This window comes from Musca autumnalis, unplaced genomic scaffold, assembly GCF_047663935.1.
Source record: "Musca autumnalis isolate F117 unplaced genomic scaffold, ASM4766393v1 scaffold_4, whole genome shotgun sequence".
Taxonomy (NCBI): domain Eukaryota; kingdom Metazoa; phylum Arthropoda; class Insecta; order Diptera; family Muscidae; genus Musca; species Musca autumnalis.
This window is the reverse complement of record NW_027411977.1, coordinates 127901448-127922345: the sequence shown is the minus strand read 5'-3', so window position 1 is coordinate 127922345 and position 20898 is coordinate 127901448. Positions and strand designations below refer to the sequence as shown.

Sequence of the window (20898 nt, the reverse complement as noted above, 5' to 3'; positions counted from 1 at the left end):
CAAAGCACACAGCCTTAGTTCGCGCTATGATTTACAACTCACTTGCCCACCTGCTACTTTCCCATATTTATACTCGCCAGTTTAACCACAGCCTGTTCTACAATCCTCAATCTAGGATTTTCTACAATAGACAAACGAAATGCCAATCGTTTTGCTAATCACACACAGATATAAACAAAGGCATGAATGTAAAAAACCAATGGGGCAGAGGAACTAAGTACGAGAAAGTAGAAGAGCGTTCACCCATAAAAACGATAAAAACTTGTGATGGGCATAGGTCTTGTAGCCCACCCCTATAAAAAAGCATCGTATTATGACAAAACTAAGAAATAGAAAACAATACCCCCTAAAGACTACCCGCAAAATTCTAAGAACTATGATCTGCAAATCTATACCAGGAATTTCCGGGCTCTTTACAGAGTCGGAGCCAATTGCCCGCTTGGAAAGTACAAACCTGATGTTATCGCCTTACAGGAAGTACGATGGAATCGGACCAACGTAAAGATAACACACGATTGCGCACTGTATTATAGCTGCCATGCAACAAAGCATGAACTATCTGATGGACTTATGGTAAAAAGGAGGCTTAATACCCCGTTTATATATAACAGGATTTAACAAACCTACTGGATTTCAAATGTCAATTCCATTACTTATATTTCAAATAAATCCTCATAAAGAAGGTTAACCCTGCAAAAGGCTATAATATAAACGCCGTGTAAAACCTGGTCCCTAGATTTACCTCTGTAGATGAGATAAGTGTCACAATCCGTATAAAAGCGAGGTTCTTTAACATCAGTCTCATCTGCGCCCACGCCGCGACCGAAGAGAATGATGAAAAAAAACCAAAGATATAATCTACGAGCGTCTAGAGAGAGCATATGACCGCTGCCCTGACACTAAGATTGTTCTAAGAGATTTCAATGCTAAAATTAGGAAGGAATACATCTTTGGCCCGACGGTTAGAAATTCAATGGGTATAAAAGCAAAGTTCTTTGACATCAGTCTCATATCCGCCCATGACCGAAGAGAAAGATGATCAGACCAAAGATATATTCTACGAGTGCCTTTAGAGATCATATGACCGCTGCCGTGTCCATGACATTAAAAATGGTTTAGGAGAATATTAATGTCCAAATTGGAAGGGAACGTTCAATCTTCATGAGATAACATCCGACAAAGGAACGTCCGAAACGGCATATAACCATGGTATTGGGTATTGAGCTGCACCAGGTTCCAACACGTGCATGTCCACAGATAGAAAAACAGTACCGTGACAAAATGATCACATATATATTATATATTGAGTGTTCGTAGTCCGAGCACCCAGTCATCGAGTTCCCGGTCGTCTGCAAATCACCTGCACCCGAACCAAACAACGAATGGCTGATCCCGATCACCCCATCAACTATTTAACTGATCTTACCACCTTTTTCCATTCGAGGAATATGCAGATTTCCCCCACATAATCTACAGCCACTCTGTTCACCACATGGACAGCGCAGTTTGGACGTGAGTTGAATGTCGTGGTCGACGGTAGCAGAATTCCGACCACAAACTGCCCTAAAATTTTAGGGGTCACATTCGACACTACATTCACGTCGTGCGCACACGACACAGCTATCTGCGACTAGTTGAAAAGTAGGAACAAGGTCCTCAAGTCCCTGGCCGGCAGCACTTGGGGTGCAGATAAAGAAACCTTGTTGACCACATATAACGCGATAGGTCGGTCTGTGGTAAGCTATGCGGCTCCAGTCTGGTCCCCGAGATTGTGTGATTCGAACTGGAAAAAGATTCAAACTTGCCAGAATGCCGCCCTGAGAACAGCGACATGGTGCCTCCTCAAATCTTCAGTGGATCATCTACATGAGGAGGCAAAAATTCTTCCTGTAAAGCAACACAATGAGATGATTTCGTTGCAGTACCTGCTTGGATGTTATCGTGTGAGCCATCCCAATCACCATCTTGTGGGTAGGCCCATTCAGGGAGATCAGGAAGGATATCCATGCTCTAGAGGGAGAGGTCCAACGATACAGGAGAGAACCCCTAGATCAACAAGCATATCAAGCAGGATTGAATAGCATTCACACGGACGCAGTTGCCAAGGCCTTAAGCAATTATAGTGTGAATAAAGTACTCGGAGTACATCCTCCATCTATCGCAGCTGAGGAGCGTCAGCTGCCACGACAAACCAGAGTAGTTTTGGCTCAACTACGCTCGGGATATTGCAGTCGCCTAAATTCTTATTGGGCGGAAATCGATCGCGCCGTGCAAGACATCTGCCCAGTATGCGGCATGGGCCCGCACGACACACAACACCTTTTTAACTGCCCCGCCAAACCTACCCATCTAACTCCAGTGGATCTGTGGCTACATCCCATCGAAGCAGCCACTTTTCTGGAACTGGAGATAGACCCAGAGCCAGATTGAACAGAGGAACGAACAAATAAACATAACAAAAAACACTGTTACAACAACAACAACCCCATCAACCACTTATCTCGTACGAGTCTTCCAACCACAAATACTGAATCCAAGTTGCCGAACCTCCGATCTACCATTTGCTATCTAAACACTTCTTATCGTATTTAGACATCAGTATATTATAAATTAGTTTTAAATCAATAAATATCCGATATAAACCCCCAGGAAAGGGAGATTACTCGTCTTATTATTCCGTAAGGTTTAGTGGACCCTTATGTCGACCCTGGACACAACTATGTCTACCCCAGAGTACGACAAAACCACGTTACAAAACCAGATCGATATTAGCTGTGTCTTTTTACGTGATAATTTGTAATAATTATTACTAATGTTGCAGATTTTGACAGTTGTATAAAGGAAAAGTTGCTGAAAAAAATGTTTCAGCAACATTTAGTAAGAAAAAAGACACCCCTAATGTTGTGATAGACGGAAGACATTCTTGTAGTGTATTAGATGCCCGATAGATTCGGAAAATTTCCTTATAACAGCTATGGTACGCACTCGTCTCAATGTTGCGGCAAAAGTGCGATCTAACACAGGACGGAAGTTGGATGTGAAGATGCTAATAATGATAGAACAAGCTTTTTCGCTCAACTTACTCAAATGCTGGAAAAAAGCGCGCCTTGTCCAACAACACGAAGCGCAAAGAAAATATATCTGGGGAAGAGGAGAGAGAAGAAGCTTATTTTCAGAAAAAACAGAAAGAGCAGGAAAAATGTTAGCGTGAAAAACTCGAGATGTTCAGGAGTCAGAATGAAGTCCGAACGTTTTACCACAAATTACGATTGGAACCTCAGCTTACTATGTCCCGTACTACACAAGAAAGGAAACAAAACGGTGTGTGCCAATTACAAAAGCATACTCATAAGTCTCCTACCCATCGCATGTAAAGTGTTGTCGAGCGTATTTGAACGTCTAAAACGTATGGTCATTGGAATAATCGGGTAATACGAATGCGGATTTAGACCTGGTAAATCTAAAATGAATCAAATCTTCACACTGCGCCAAATACTACAAAAAACAGATCGACACTTACCATTTTTTCGTTGCCACCTGATTAGATCAAAGGTCTTCCAAGGCATGTCTGAGTTGGACATTCCTGCAAAACTAATACGATTATGCAGAATGGCATTGGCTGCCGACAAGATCAGCAGTTAAAATAGGAAAGAAGCTCTCCGAGCCTTTTATCACAAAACGACCGTAACAACCACCTTTGGAAAAATTGATAAAATACTCTTCCAAAGTGGTAAGACGAATTTCATGGTATCAACACGCAAGATGTAGACTCGGACCAACTTTAAATGTTGATAACCACAAGTTTGAGGTAGTAAATGACTTTATTTACCTCGGTATCGCCATATATAAAATCAACAACATGAGTTTTGAAATCACAAAAAGAATAGTATTGGCCACCAGATGCTACTTTGGTCTAAGTAAATAGTTTAAAAACAAATCCACCTCTAGTCAAACGAAAACTACGCACTACCAGACACTACTATGTACTTATGTATTGATCCGAAGCACGGGTACTTGCCACAGCAGATGAGGCAGAACTGGGTGTGTTTGAGAGGAACGTTCTTCGAAAGATTTATGGCCCAATATGCGTTAACGGTGAATACCGGCATAGTGTGGACCACGAATTGTACCAGCCAACCGCCACTGACATAGTAAAATGTCTCGAGTTACAATAAACATGGAAAATAGTGAGTGAAATTCTATACAGTAGTTGTTGTTGTAAAATTTATTCAAGTAACTGAAAGCTTTAATAACAATATAAGCTACTAATCATATTGGGTACCACCGTGGTGCAATGGTATGCACACCCGCCTTGCACGCTGAAGGTCGTGGGTTCGATTCCCCGGCCAGGCAACATCAATAAGTTTGGTGACATTTCCTGAGTATTTCAGCCATCTAAAACTTCTCTACAAGTGGTGTCTTAAGACACGCAGTTCGAACTCGGCGACAAACAGTAGGTCCCATATCAATGATCTAATATCAATCGGGGTGCACTCATTAAAATGAGAGAAGTTTCCCTTGTCCTGTCTGGAATGTTTGTGGAACAATTGCTATTATAATCAAATTCTTTAATTTATTTCCATCTAAATTAACATAACAGTTGCCTTCGTAACAATATCAACACTGGCAAGGGTTAAAAGCGGTCTATCTGTCACAGTTATCTAAACGCGGAAAAAGACGAAGCTTAACATAGCTCCTGCTTTAATACATCAGAAACGTGACCCTATTCAATTCTATAAAAATTCGGAAAATTCACTTATCTTTTCCTCAACCTTTCAAGAATTATATTCTTACACAATTCGTGTTTTATTCTAATTTCTACTGCATTTTGCGACTGTTATCTGTTGCTACATATAGAAAAACTTAAGAAAAAACGCAAAACTACTATGAAAGGTTAACACAGAGTAACAGCATCATTAAATAATGGAAACTTGAAGATTACTTCTAGAAATACCCCTTATGGTGGCAAACAACAAACCCATAGTGGCAGTGGCAGCATGTACGACGATTTCTTTTTTGATTTCGGGTCGAAACATTGTATTTCTAAACAGAACAACCAACAGCTACAGCTAACAAACTATTATCATCACCAACGTCGTCGTCTCATGCTAATGGATTAATGCCACTTGTAAAGCTGCAAAGCATCCCATTGGGTAGCAGGAAAAACATATCGGCGGCGTCTAAGGGGCACACAACAGTAACAGCAAATATCCATGTGCATGTGGCATATAACAGAATATTCTTCTTCTTCTCCTGGGTCTTATGATAATAAATGAAATAAATGGAAAAAATTAACAGCAACAATATACAAGAAGCAACCGACAATGAGAAAAGAATCACACACAAGAAATAAGCGGCGACGAACGGTTACAGGTGGCAGGCAGTGTTAATGTTATGCGCCAGAATAGTAGTACCTTCCTTTACATTGATAACAATTTTCAATTGCCAACTTTGAATAGAAAAAGCGAGCAGAAATTAAAAGAAAATATTAACCATAAAGAAGACAGGCAGGCAATCACCAAGGAGGGTTGAACAGATTCTACCTCTGAAAGCATGAAATTAATGGACAGATATAGAGCTAAGAAGAACAACAAACACAATATTATAAGTAATTTAAGTCAATTTGAAAATGTTAGAAATATTTGCACGTAATTCGAAATCAGGGTTAAAATACATATTTATGAGATGCAAGAAGAACGAAAATGGATATACATTTTTAATGGAATATAACGTGAACTATTTCAGCTAAAGTATCTGATTTGAATATGTTTAACAAAGGCATGTAACTAGTGGAGAATGGTTTAGCAAATGAAACCATTTTTTTTACAAATTTTAGGTCCATTTTAAAATGCCTAAAATCATTTGTACTTTTTAATTGAAACAAAACCAAAACCAAACAATTGAAACAAAACCAAACAAACACTAAACCAACAAGTAAAAAGTGTTATTTTTTAATGACTTGTATTAATTTTCCCGTTTGGAGTTAACATTTATAATCGAAATTTTTTGCAAGTGAAAAAGGAAAGCCAAGGACTCGAACCCACACAGCCACCAAATTATGTGACCGGTTTCGCTGTTATTTGGGCAGTTCTTCAGACATATCGACTGTGGCCGGGCCGAACTTTTTATACCCTCCACCATAAAATATTCTGAAGTAAAACGGAATAATTATTTTCTTTTCTGTCCACAATTTTAGGAGGACATATTGTATTCAATCGGTCGGGAACCTTATATGGGGCTAAATCAAAGTGTGCACCTATGTTTTTGGTTTAGAAGTTTTGTGATCACTTGGAAACTCAAAAGTCGAACTGCAGGTACTTGGATCAAAAATTTTAGCTAAAATCCAAAAAACCGAAAATCGGGAGATACATTTATGTATATGGGGGCTCTACCAACACATGGTCCTATGTGAAAATCCCCCATGTTATGCGAATGGAACCACTTTTAAGCTTGAAACTAGTACAGTACCATTTATGGGTAATGCATAGAGAGCCAACACATGGTCGTTACTTGTGATTGATAGATTGATTGATGTTAGCGTCTCCAGGGCTGTCTTGCAGTTCAAAACCGTCACAGACTTAATAGTATGGAAACTTAGTGATTTAAGGGCCGCTTGACTATCAACCTAAGTAGTCACCGGTTCACCGGTCCCTATCAGTTGCCGTCCAGGAGATTTTCACATTTCCCGCTAAGTTTAACTTCCAAAATCCCACTGTATATCCAGGGATTTCTTGAAAAATGTGGTATATATAAAGGGATTTCTTGAAAAATGTGGTATATATAAAGGGTCTGCATATATATGTGTTTGTTCTGAATTCCCGGGAAAGAAAAACCCTATATGGGAGCTCCTGTTCCAGTTTCTATATTGGAGCCAACGCACACACAACTTCCCACCTCTACTCAGTATACCGATACCAAATCTGGTCAAAGTGCGTACCATGGTCGTGAAAATCCAATGGATGACCTGTGGTCTCAGTCCATGAATATAGAGCTATTAGACCCGTCTTGCTATCATCTTCGACATTCCTTTTCCACGTCAATTGGTGGTTCAGAATAATGCCGAGGTACTTAGCTTTTAAAGACAGCTCTTTTAGCTAGTAGTTACAACCATCGTACCCGATCGCTATCAACCAAATTCTCGAACTTCAGCATATCATCGTTCAACTTGATTTTTCCATAGGAGTTTTGACCTTCCCTTGGGGCGTATATCGCCGAGTGGCTCTTTATCCATCCAATCGTTGTAGCGCTATACGTTTTACTATATCGATGTCGGTATTCGCCGTCAATGCGTATTGATCCATAGATCTTTCGAAGAATTTTCCTCTTAAACACACAAAGTTCTGCCTCATATGCTTTCACAAGTACCCATGCTTCGGACCCATACATAAGTACGGGTAATATCAGTGTCTGGTGGTGGCTATGCTTTTAAATTGTTTACTTAGACCAAAGTAGCAACTATTATTCTTCTCCTTATTGAAAAACTTATGTTGTTGGTTTTATTTATTGCGGTGCCAAGGTAAATAAAGTCATTTACTACTTCAAAATTGTAGTTATCAACATCAGTGTTCGAAAATAAACACTATGGTATCGTACCGTACCGTTCTGTACCGTACCAAGGTGGATAGGTACACTACGATAGTGTACCGCTCCGGAACACAAACACTAAAAAATATTTTAGTGATACTGTACCGGAACACAACGATAATCGTAGTGTACCGCACGACGGAGCACTAAAAATCGTAGGGTTCCGACTGCGGAGCACTAAAAATTTTAGTGTTCCGACTGCCGGAGCACTAAAAATCGTAGTGCTCCGACTGCGGAGGACTAACAATCGTAGTGTTCCGACTGCGGAGCACTAAAAATTTTAGTGTTCCGACTGCCGGATCACTTAAAATCATAGTGCACCACGTGTTGGAACACTAAAAAATAATAAAGGTATTATGTTTTCTTAGGAAAATTAAATATTTGGTTAAATTTGATCAAATAAAAATTAAGATAAACTGTTACATCCATGTGTGTTTAAATTAGTTAAACACATTGCGAAATTTGGTCAAAATTATGAAAAAACAATATGTATTTAGTTTTTGTGGAATGAAGCACAAAGATCGTCGTGCCGGAGCACTAAAAATCGTTTTGTACCACGTTTTGAAACTATAAGGCAATGAACCATACATGAATTTATTATGATTTCTGAGGAAATTAAATATTATATATATTTTTTTAATAAATAAAAATTAAAAGAAAATGTGAAAAACATCTGATTTGGTTTTTGTACAATGGAGCACTAAAAATCGTAGTGTTCGTCCGCGGAACACTAAAAATCGTAGTGTTCCGACTGTCGGAGCACTAAAAATCGTAGTGTTCCGACTGTCGAAACACAAAAATCGTAGCGTACCACGAGCCAAAACGCTAATAATAATGTTAAGATAATCGTCTGTTTATTATGTGTTTATTAAATATTTTATGTTTTTAGAATAAATAAATATGTATTTGTTTATTATTTAATAAATTATTTATTAAATTATTATTTAATAAATATAAAATTAGAAGAAAATGTGTAAAACATCTGATTTGATTTTTAGATAATGGAGCACTAAAAATCGTAGCGTTCCTACTGCCGGAACACTAAAAATTTTAGTGTTCCGACTGCCGGATATCTAAAAATCGAAACAATGGAACAATAAAAATCGTAGTGTTCGGTTGTGGAGCACTAAAAATCGTAGTGTTCCTACAGCCGGATCAATAAAAATTGTAGTGTACTACGTGCAATGCAATAAGGTAATGTACCACACATAAGTTTATTATGATTCGTGAGGAAAATTTAATATATTTTTTTTTTAAATAAATAAAAATTAAGAAATAAAAATTAGTAGGAATTGTGAAAAACATCTGTTCGACGTTTAGGTAATCATCTGTTTATTATGATTTATGAGGAAAATTAAATATTTGATGGCTAAAATTAATAAATACAAATTAAGATGACCATGTTATATCCATGTACTTAAAATTAGTTACAAAATTTGAGAACGTTAGTAGAAAATATGACAAGATGTATGCGGTACAAATTTTTGTAAAACACTATTTATTAAATTTTTGTTACATATAATGTAAAATATTACACGGTACTGTGGTTGTACATTTAGACGCTCAGTATATATGTACGTATCAGAATAACAATACTTAGTGTCATAAAGATGTACATATTCGTATAAAAATTGTCTTCTTGATCTTCATGAATTACTTAATTTTTTTTTAATGTGAACAAAAGAAATAAAGAACGGAAAATATTGATAACAACACAATGTTTGCGGAAATTGTACCTGTAACTTTTTGTATCAAAAACAAAATGAGGATTTTCCCAAGTAGACTTGTACGTTTGAAGTCACTTATTATTTTGGGGAAATTGTACCTGTTAATATTTGTACAACAAACAATATCACTCATTGAGAATGTGCTGATTTTCCGCAAGTATGATTGTACATTTAAAGTCAACTTTATGATTTCGGGATAAATACAACCACACACTTATTATTTTGGGGAAATTGTACCTGTTGCCATTTGTACAAGAAACAATATTCATCAATTAATGATGATGATTTTTTTCTAATTTTATACTAAAGCTCTCAACGTTGGTAATTTAAAACACGTGCATTTTATTTTTTCATTTTTACTCGTCCTACAACCCATAAAATATTTAATTTTCCTCAGAAATTGTAATTAACAGCGTTTCGATTTTTAGAGATCCGGCAGTCGGAACACTACGATTTTTAGTGCTCCGCAGCCGAACACTACGATTTTTATTGTTCCATTGTTTCGATTTTTAGAGATCCGGCAGTCGGAACACTACGATGTTTAGTGCTCCGCAGCCGAACACTACGATTTTTATTGTTCCATTGTTTCGATTTTTAGAGATCCGGCAGTCGGAACACTAAAATTTTTAGTGATCCGGCAGTCGGAGCACTACGATTTTTAGTGATCCGCAGCCGAACACAACGATTTTTATTGATCCATTGTCCAAAAATCAAATCAGGCGTTTTTCACGTGTTCTATTAAATTTTATTTTTTAATTTGTATTTATTAAAAAAATTTATAAAATATTTAATTTTCCTCAAAAATCATAATAAACTCATGTATCCACAGTCAGAACACTATAATTTGTAGTGCGCCATTGTACAACAACCGAATCAATGTTTTTCATATTTTCTACTTAAGTTCCCAACGTTATTAATTAATATGTATACATACATACATTGATTTAAGAGATGTATCTTAATTTTTATGTCTTAATTTGTACTTATCTCAGAAATTATAAATATTTAATTTTCCTCACAAATCATAATAAACTCGTGTGTGGTACATTATCATTACGTTATTTTTTAGTGTTCCGACATGTGGTACACAACGTTTTTAGTGTACCAAAATGTGGTACACAACGTTTATCGTTGTGCTCCGGAACAGTATCACTAAAATATTTTTTAGTGTTTGTGTTCCGGAACACTAACGCTAAAAATATTTTAGTGATACTGTTCTCGGAGCGGTACACTATGTTAGTGTACTGTTTATTTTCGAACTCTGATCAACATTCACAGTTGATCTGAGTCTACTGAACGTCTTCCAGTGTTATCACCGTTGACTGCCAAACCCACTTTGGCAGACTCTTTTCCAGTTTTTCCAAAGACAGGATTCGAAAACAAACACTACCTTAAGATAAGGTACAGTACATGTTACACAAACACTAAAATATTTATAAAGTTTATGTACACGTACACAAACTTTAAAAAATCCATTTTAGCATTTATGTACCCAACGAGAATCGAAAAGTTCATCAAATACACATATTTGGTACGCAACCACCATCGAAATGTAACAACCACGTATCCAAACGAAATGGTTGCTTACATAAGACTTTGTTTTTGGAAGATCCTCAACCGAAGCTGTGATATTCGTCATTATTATTAAAATCGCAAAAATAAAAAGTTGGGTTCTATTAGCGGCTATTGTGATATATTCGTTGTTTGATCACCTACGAGAACCTACTTTACATCATTAGAAAGGCGATATTTTCTACTTTCAAGGCTCTGCTTTTGGTATACCCCATATTGAAGCTGAGATATTCGCTTAGGAAAAAAACGTTGTCTTTTTCTCCAAATAAGTTTTTTGCCCATTACGACCCCTAAATATTATCCGACCATCACCAAAATCAATAGGCTTCTTCATCTGTGTGACCCTCATTAACCCTCAAAATTTCGTGACGATCCGATCAAAATTGAGACCAAAAAAGTGTTAAAATGGGATGTATTACCGACTATTGCGATATCTCCATTATTTGGTCACCTACGCCGACCTAGTTTACATCATTGTAAAGATGGGATCTTCTACTTTCATAGCCAGGCTTTGCTTTTGGAAAGTCCCCAACTAAAGCTGTGATATTCGTCATTATAATTAAAATCGCAAAAATGAAAATTTGGGTTTTATTTGCGACTATTGTAATATCTTCGTTGTTTGATCACCAACGAGATCCTACTTTACATCATTAGAAAGGCGATATTTTCTACTTTTATTGTCAGGTTTTACTTTTGGTATACCCCGTATAGAAGCTGAGATATTCGCTTTGAAAAAAACGTTGTCTTTTTATCCACCTAAGTTTTTTGCCCTTTCCGACCCCTAAATATTATCCGACCATCACCAAAATCAATAGGCTTCTTCCACTCCGGGACCCCCATCAACATCCAAAATTTCGTGACGATCCGATCAAAATTGCGACCTGTAGCGTGATTACAATGTTTAGATGGACAGACGGACAGACGGACAGATGGACGGACGGACGGACTGACGGACGGACACACATAGCCAGATCGACTCAGCTCGTCGAGACATTCATTTTGGTCTACGACCATTATTTCGATGCGTTACAAACTTTTTGGCCAAAACCAACTTATAATACCCTCCCCACATAGTGGTGTAGGGTATAATAATGAAAAAAATTTTGGGCGAGCACATCCGCGATTTTTGTTACTGGATTGCGTTATGGTGGGCTTTATTCCCATATAAAGAAAAAAATAAAGAAAAAATATTTAAAAATTCTATTTGTGTTGTATTAAGAAAATGTATATAAAACGCAAACAGCATTTGATATCTATCAGTAGATGCTTAAATATTTGCTAAACCGGTTTTTATTTTCGGACAATAAAAAATAATGAAGGAATCTTGAAGTAAATTTTATTTAAAATCACGTTTTAGGGTTAATGTTGTACTTTCTGAGCTTATTAAGTTTTGTCCCACAAAACTTCATTCTACATAGAACACGTCAAAGACAAAAATATTCTCCATCAAATTTCAATATAAGTCGCCGTATAAATGAAATGTGTATTTGCAATATATATCAAGAAAATATATACATCAAGTTTGCCAACAAAACACCCAAATATTTTTTGAATAAATTTGTTTTGTGCTTTTTTCGAGTTGATGCATGAAAGTAACATAAAATTTAGTTTAAGACGAAAGCTGTTAAAAGAAGTAATATTCTACACAAAATTTCACTGTAAGTCTCAGAACAAACTAGATATCTTAGTAAAATGCTTTGTTAAGAAAATTACGTTACAAAATTAGATATTATAGGAAGAAATTATGGGTTAATTCAGTCAATTGTATCAGAGCAGGATGAATGAAGTTTTGTGGGACAAAACTTAATAAACTCAGATAAAGTACAACATTGACCCTAAAACGTGATTTTACTTTATTGTGTATTCGGGGACCTATAGTAAAATATTATGGCAAATAATTTTGTAGAATATTTTGATATGTAATTTTAAAAAAAGTTAAATTTTGTTGTACCGTGTTATTAATAGGCAAAAGAACATTCATTCCTGCAAGAGGAAATATTTGTTGGAGAAAAATTGTTTTCTTTATTTAACAGAATTTTTTCAAAAAAAAAAAAATTTTCAAAGTGGTTTGTGCGGAACCTTTTTTTATATTAAAATGGAATGAATGTTATTTTAGGCATTAATAGACAAAAGTTCATTCGTTCTCACTACCGGAAATCATTTTTGAGAAAAAATTTCAAAAAGTCATAACCCTAGTCTATACATCACCTACGTCACCCATAAGCTTTGCTTACTTATTTTAAAATAAATTGGTGTTCATTTAATAATGATTCGTAAGGGGTAAATCGTAGGAGAGATTATTTATGTGGTAGATTAGTTTTATTTCAATCATTTTTAAATTTATTAAATAAAAAAAAAACCACAAAAATTAATTTTTTGATATTCAGAAAAGAGAGAGCAATTGGCACCTACTTTGAAGTTAATGAATGCTCATGATTGTTTTAGAAAATATGTAAATTAGTTTCACTCTTGATCTTAAGTTGATCGATAACAACAATAATTACCATTAACTAAGTCATAATTTCTGAACCCAATAACCATAGTCCGCATCTAACGAAAATGTCAACTAAGCCAAGACTAGAAAAAACTAACAATCATGTAGTAAATGAAGAGAAGCCTATCAAAGAGAAATTTTAATAGAGAGTAAATACAAAATAGAGAAACGATAGTTTATGAAGAGTCGGAAGAAAGTTACAACAAAGAAAGTTGCAATACAACATGTTGGTTAGATCAAGAAAAGGTATGAGAAACCCTCGAACCTGGCTTAAACCTATCTATGTTGCGACCGAACTAGTCTAACAGAGAGCAGCTATGGCAAAGGCATCGCTTTCGTTTGTGTTGTTGGTTTGAAAAAAAAATGCCATGAACTTGGGGAAAAGTTGCGAGAAAACATGGCTGGGATGGGATCTATGCTGCGACGAGGTGGTGGTTGTTTGGCTTGTTGGTTTCCTACTGCTTGTTGGTGGCTAGCTGGCTGGATCGTTAACGGTTGGTTGGCTTGGTTTGGCTAGTAATGTTAAGCTAGTTGGGTGTTTGTTTGTGTGTGAATTATGGTTGGAGGAAAAATTTTTAAAAGACGCTGCAAAATCAAAACTCAAAACATTTGTACCACGGCGGTGCTACTATTTACAAGTCCAGCGTTCTTGTACGCCCAGTTAATCTCAATCACAAATTCTTGTCTTATCCCCGACATAGCAAAAACAAAAAAATAATAAAAGCCAACAAGTCGTTGTTGTTCTTGCAGTTTAATTCAGCTCAAATTGGTTTTGTTCTTGTTGTTGTTTTCGTTTTGCTTCTTTGGAAAACTCTTAAGCGCGGTAACGGTTCGTGAAATTGCCTTTAGCTTGGCAAACTTGAACTTTCTTCGGGCATCAGTGATCGAGCGAGCGACAGTAAAAGAATCTCGTTTTAAACGTGAAGTTGTATTAAGCGATCGCACAAAAAAGTAGCATTGCTTCTTTTCCCGTGGTGTATTGAGGAGAGAAGGCCAAAACAAGAAAATTGGTTTATTAACTAGCACTTTACTTAGCCAAAACGAAACGAAATAAACAGTTATCTGACATTTATAACATAGAACAGAAGAAAAAGAAAACAAATTGGAAAATTTTTCACTAAAAGCCAATCAAAGTCAAAAAGTTATTTTAATTGAATTGAAAAACAAAGTGTTGTAACGGAAAATAAAAAAAGTTCTGGTTTTGAGAATAAAAAATAATTATTTTAACAATACATTTAATTTAAATTTGGTGATTAAAAGTTTTATAAATTTCGAGAAAAATTAATTTTGGAAAAAGTTGGTGAAAATGGGTTTAATTCGGTCACTTTTCTTTTTGCTTACACTGCTTGCGTTAACGGCCAAATTTTCCTTGGCTGACAACTATCCGGGGGTGATTGAATTGGTGGGCTATAGCAATCGCAGAGCCCGCACCTACTATGAGCCTAGTGAGGAACAACGACCAATTGCTGCATCGCCGGATTCCAAAATGCAGGCTGACATTGAAACGGTCAAGCAAAATATTGAAAAATATAACAAATTGTTAACTTTGGATACAAAAAATTTACCAGAATCTCAAAAGGATATGTTGGAGAGGATTGTTGAGCGGGTGGCACGCCTCAAGGAAACATTGGATATCAATGAAAAACTGCTGGCAAATTCCACACAAACAAAGAATGCTGAAAAGACGAGTGATGAAGAAAATTCCACCTTCACACCAACCGATGTAACTGATGCCACAGATATGAACACAGATGAAGCGGATGAGGATGAGGAAGAAGGCAAAACTGAACCAACTTTGGTATTAGACGAAACCACATTGTTGCAATTACAAAACTCTATGGATAAATTGGCGGCTGCCCAAGCTGCGGTCACCACATCACAGACTGGACAAACTCATGACTTGCCCACCACCACCGAAATGAATGCTGAAACGGATGCCCAAGATGAAAGTGCTGAAAACGCAACTGATTTACCTAGTGTCAGTGAGGATTACGATATCACCACCCTGGAATCGGCAACCGAAACAACTGATCCCCAAGAGGAGATGGTGGCAGCACGTTCAAATAATATGGGTATTACTGCAGCTGCTGATGAAAGTGAGACAATGGCCACTCTTAGCACCACCATTGGTAGCCAAAGAACCCTGACCACAAGTGGCAAAACCACAAAAACTCGTGCCACAAAAAGACCCGGTAGCCATAGCTCAACTAAAGGCAATGGTGGCAAACGACGCCCATCCACATCGTCATACACTAAAACTTCTTCAACAAAGCAAAGGATTACACATACACCCTCGACTGTTACACAATCATCGTATCAGCAAAAAATTACCCACAAACCATTGGCACAACCTTCGTTGCAATCGTATCAGGCATCACAGCCAAAGCCCGTCTCCTCCGCATCCTTAGATAAATATGCTTCATCCAGTTTACCTTTGACCACGGCCTCAACTGCTTATGGTGGCATTAATCCTGTTAATAATATGGCAAGTTTGTCAGTGTCGTCCTCCTCCTCGGCAGCGGCAACCAGTGTATCCACTGCCTCAACTTCTTTACCATCGAATAGTTATGGTTCCAACAATCAGGATATTGTTTATGATGCCCATGTCAATACATCGGCCATAATCGACAGTTTAAATAACAATGGTCGTGAGGAATATTATCAACAGCAACAACAACAACAGCAGCAGCAACTACAAACTCAGCAAAAACAAGGACTTGAAACTGGTATCGCCAATAAAGATAAGGTAAGAGTTGAAAACAACAATAATTACATATTACCACATTAAATGTAAGAAAACATAATTCAAGGATAATTCACAGAGAGGAAGTGTTGTTCAACGGATGGATGGATGTATTAAATTAAATAGGAAAGACACTCCAATGCCCTGTTAATTATTTTTATTTATAATTCGTGAAGTGTAACTTTTGGAAATAAAATTTCCAAAACGAAGGAACACTGTACAAGGACATACAAAAAAAAAAAAAGAAAAAAAACAAATTTGAAAGGCCTACCCCCAATTTTTTTCCATTTGATCCAAAAACCTTATATATGAAATTTTAGGGCGTTCGGTTAACGTTAACCCGTGCCACCGGAGCGATATTTGTTCCATAGTAATATGTATGGGACCAAAGGTGAATTTTCACGAAAATTCTCTAGAAGCCGCATTTATGGTCCAATCGATGAAAAAACTGTACCGGTTCATTATGTTGGCTTAAAAAAACGTTTTCCACAAAAATTTATGATGACCGGTTAATGATAACGCTTGCCCAGGGGGCAATCTTTATTTTCACAGATAGTACTTTGTACGTGGTTAAAGACGAATTTTTAGGAAATCGCTCTACAGGCGACAATTATTTCCCAATTGATGATAAAATTTTTCCAGTTCATTGTTGTGGATAAAAAACGAATTCTACGAATTTAGCTTCAAAATTCGGACTATCTTAAAAATTTCGAATTCTTCCGACTCACGGTGATTCAAATTTACCGACCAAACATATGTAGGTTTTCAACGGACAGAGATGTCTTAACGATTTTGCTAGAACGGTAACATTAAGGCTTTGCTTCAATTCAAATTCCATAATAAGTAGCAAGAAAATATCAGTCGATTTACCGACTACTGGCTGCATGTATACTCTCAGCCTTGTGACAGGGAAATGGATAAGTAGAGACAAGACCAGCAGTTAAAGATCTTTCCGTTCGGACTTAGGTCCTTATATTTGGACATATAAATATCATTAAACAAATAAATTGAACCGTTTGAATGAGAACCCCAAAATCTGAGTGTATTAACAATGGTCATAACAGCCAAAATCCAGACTTTAAACCAGACATGCCAAAAAATTTTTTAAACAAAAATTTTTAAACTCTTGGCACGCATAGGCTTGGCACGACATAGTCCATCATCTCTAGTTAAATTAACTACTTCATACAAGTTTTCCTGCTCACTAACCATTTTAGTTTGGACTCCCCAAAGGAAAAATACTTATCGCCGTGATAAGGACCACATAAACAGCCAGCGATAAGAAATTTTTTAAAGGATCCGAGAAAGGTGGCTAAATATCGACGTGAAAAAGTTTTAACTTTTTGTGGAAGGTACCAATTTAGTCCAACTTTGAAGACAATCTAACTTTGGAAGAAATATTACAAAATCGAAGTTTGGCCTATATAACCATTTGAAGAGTTATAGTGCACTCTAGCTATTTTAGTATCACACGCATAAAAATATATGTTAGAAATATGTTTGGATCCAAACAAATATTTGTTTGGGACTGATTGCAAAAAAATATATATATGTTTGCAACATTTTTTAACATATCTCAATTTTATATGTTTGGGTACCAACATATTTTTTTATGTTAGAACATATTTTTCATGTGTGGAGAGAGGATGTTTTATTTTGGCATATGTGAAACAAATATTCAAATAGGCTTTAATAATGAACTCGGAGTTCAGAACACTGCTTTAAAAAGAAATGTGATATCGGTCAACTTTTGACTACTGTCGAGGTTTGGAGCCTATATGACATTACTTCCGATGACTGTCAAAAACCTCGACAATTTGTATTTATTGGCGCCATATAAAATGTCATCAACGCAAATCAAGGAGAATAATCATCTGTTAACCTTTGAAGCAGAAGCAGCAACTTTGCCGCAAAAGAATTAATTATAAAATAAATAAAACCAAAGTTCAGACCCCCTGCGTCTATTAAACTAAGTGTTTCATTTAACCTAAACCACCAGTTTCCTAATAGCAACACGTAAGTATCGCCTAAATACTTGTTGTGTTGTCTATATTCATTGAAGTGCTGTTGTTGTTCGTCTTTGGACAACAATTAATTTCGGCTCTAAAACTACTCTGTAGATTTAGAACCGCTACAAGTCCATACGCCTGTATCGGAACTTGTACATGGTCCTTCGAAGCCTTTAAAAACGAATCGGCTGACTTGCCAAGAACACAAAAATATTTTAAATTTGTATGAAAAAGATCTAAAATTTTCTGCCTATATTCAGTGTTTGAATGTGGCGGCCCTTTGCATTATTGTTGTACACAATACACTACCAAGAAATACCGAGTGGAAATTAGAATAAAAAGAGAGAATTAGAGATTTTGCGTGTATTTATCAAATAAAACACATACACTAACATCATTTTTTCTAATAAAACAATTATCATTTTCACTCATCACTTTTTCACATCATTTTCCGGCTCGAAGGACCATGTACAAGTTCCGATACAGGCGTATGGACTTGTAGGGGTTCTAAATCTACAGAGTAGTTTTAGAGCCGAAATTAATTGTTGCCCAAAGACGAACAACAACACTTTTATCAATAAAGACAACACAACAAGTATTCAGGCGATACTTACGTGTTGCTATTGGTAAACTGGTGGTGTAGGTTTAAATAAAACACTAAGTTAAATTGAAAGACACTGACGGTCTTAACTTTGGTTTATTTTTTATGTTTATAATCTTTTGCGGCAAAGTTGCTGCTTCTGCTTCAAAGGTTAACAGATGATTATTCTCCTTGATTTGACGTTGATGACATTTTATATGGCGCCAATAAATACAAATTGTCGAGTTTTTTGACAGTCATCGGAAGTAATGTCATATAGGCTCCAAACCTCGACAACTACAGCCTCCATATAGGGTTACCACCCATTTTACTTTGCTTTATAAAATTTAATCACCCTTTTCTGCAGAACTACCGGTAACAACCTATTTTTGGTTCTCAATTCGGGGAAAATTTCCACGTTTTGGCGTATTGCAACATTAGGGTGTCCCAAACAAGAAAAAATATGTTTTAAAGTGTATACCCATAAAACTTTTTATTTTTGTTTCACGAGTTTCCATGCGGCTTCAAGCTACAATGCTAAAAGAAATCACTAATAGCACAAAAAAAACATTATATTGAACATACATTTAAAATTACTTAAAAACCGGGTTAAACTTTTTGTCCTAACTGCTAAAACCGCAAATGTCCACAAAAAGTCTAAACAGTTTTAAAATCTACAGGCCCTTGGCTTTATGCTTGGAAAGTAACTAAATCTTTAAGGAAATCTATACATCAATATTAAATATTTTCACTTTGACCAATATTATAACTAAAATATTTGGTAACCCTTGCAAATTAGAGGAATTGTTATACGTAATAAAACAAAGCTTGGGAGATTTACTAAATAATTCAACTTAAGTTAAGGCGTGAATAATAGTCCTTTGTTTCAGAAACTCGCTTATAATAAAACCATTTTTTGTTGTTATTTTAAAATAAATTTTTTTTCTCCAAAATTAGTCATGTTTGTAAGCCTTTTTCTCCTTAAGAATTGCTAAAAACGGCAAAAAATTTTGAGTTTCGAAAAATTTTAAATGTTTAGAAGAGATTTGCATATTTAAATTTTTTAAATGGCGACATGCATTTTTTTGATTTCCATCGTTGGGCGCATCCACTGTGCAGTGGCACGTGTTAACATATTCCGATTGTGCTCAAACTTTGGCAATCTTAAAATCTAACAAAATTAAACACTTTAAGGGGGTGCCGCATAAAAAAATTCGACATCGATATTTTCCCTTTGAGTGTTGTGTGTTAATTGTTTTCCCGTACCTCACGAAACTGTTATTTTTAGTGATGATCCCAGCTACAAGGTCACATAAAATTGTTAAGATTATGTATCGTAATGAAAGGAAAAAATGTTCTTTGATTTGAAAAACAAGTAAGAAAGATACCCCTCAGCCGCTGATCAAAAAAAAACCAAACACAGTAATTAGCCGTATAAAAAATATATAGATTTTGAATCAAGAGTTTGCTTTAAAATATGTAGATGCCGAAATGTGGGGCTATACCAAATCACTGACATATACCAAACATTTTTAGTAACCAAACTTCTTCATAAAGGTCTCGAAATATTAAGTGAGTCTTAGAGTTATCTAGCACAATTGTCATTTTAGTATGTGCCGGCAGGGTTTTGGAGCTTTTGGACCATTATCTCAGGAAGTATTGACTTACTCCGGAAAAAAATTGTACCGTTTTAAATGAGGTCGTTAGAACAACCCACTTTAAAAAGAATCAAAACGATGCGAGAGGAGCTCTTAAACTTTTTCCGAATTTTGTGTGGGAGGTACCCGAAGGAGAGGACCGATATAGTCCATATTCTAACTTGACACGTGACTGGATGAAATAATACAATGTGCAAAGTCTGTACCAATCAGAAACTCCCTGCGAAAATTATCTTGCGAATTAGCCATTTTGGTCGGTGCCGTCATGGAGTTTTTAGGCTAATATCACAGGAAGTATAGACTTGCGCAAGGAAGCCGCAAGGACAACCTATTGAAAAAAAGTTCAAAACGATCCGAGAGGAGCTCTTAAAAATCACTTTATCCGAATTTTGTGTGGGAGACACCCGAAGGAGTGGATCGATAGAGTTCATATTCGAGCCAGATATATATCTGGAAGCAATAGTACGATGTGCAAAGTTTGGACCAAATCAATAGCTCCCTTCGATAGTTATCGCTCACACCATTTTACAG

General features: G+C 36.2%; 2 protein-coding genes across 2 annotated transcripts in view; one reads left to right on the top strand and one right to left on the bottom strand.

Annotated features, from left to right (window-relative positions):
- Nucleotides 1–20898, bottom strand: part of LOC141402652 (elongation factor-like GTPase 1) — a 708076-nt gene that overhangs the window by 483003 nt on the left and 204175 nt on the right. The gene's annotated exons all lie outside the window — the stretch shown is intronic.
- Nucleotides 13835–20898, top strand: part of dsx-c73A (doublesex cognate 73A) — a 187439-nt gene continuing 180375 nt past the window's right edge. The window contains exon 1 of the mRNA XM_073984350.1: nucleotides 13835–16123. Coding sequence (XP_073840451.1) covers nucleotides 14684–16123 — 1440 coding nt within the window. The 5' untranslated portion in view covers nucleotides 13835–14683. The remainder of the gene's footprint in view (nucleotides 16124–20898) is intronic.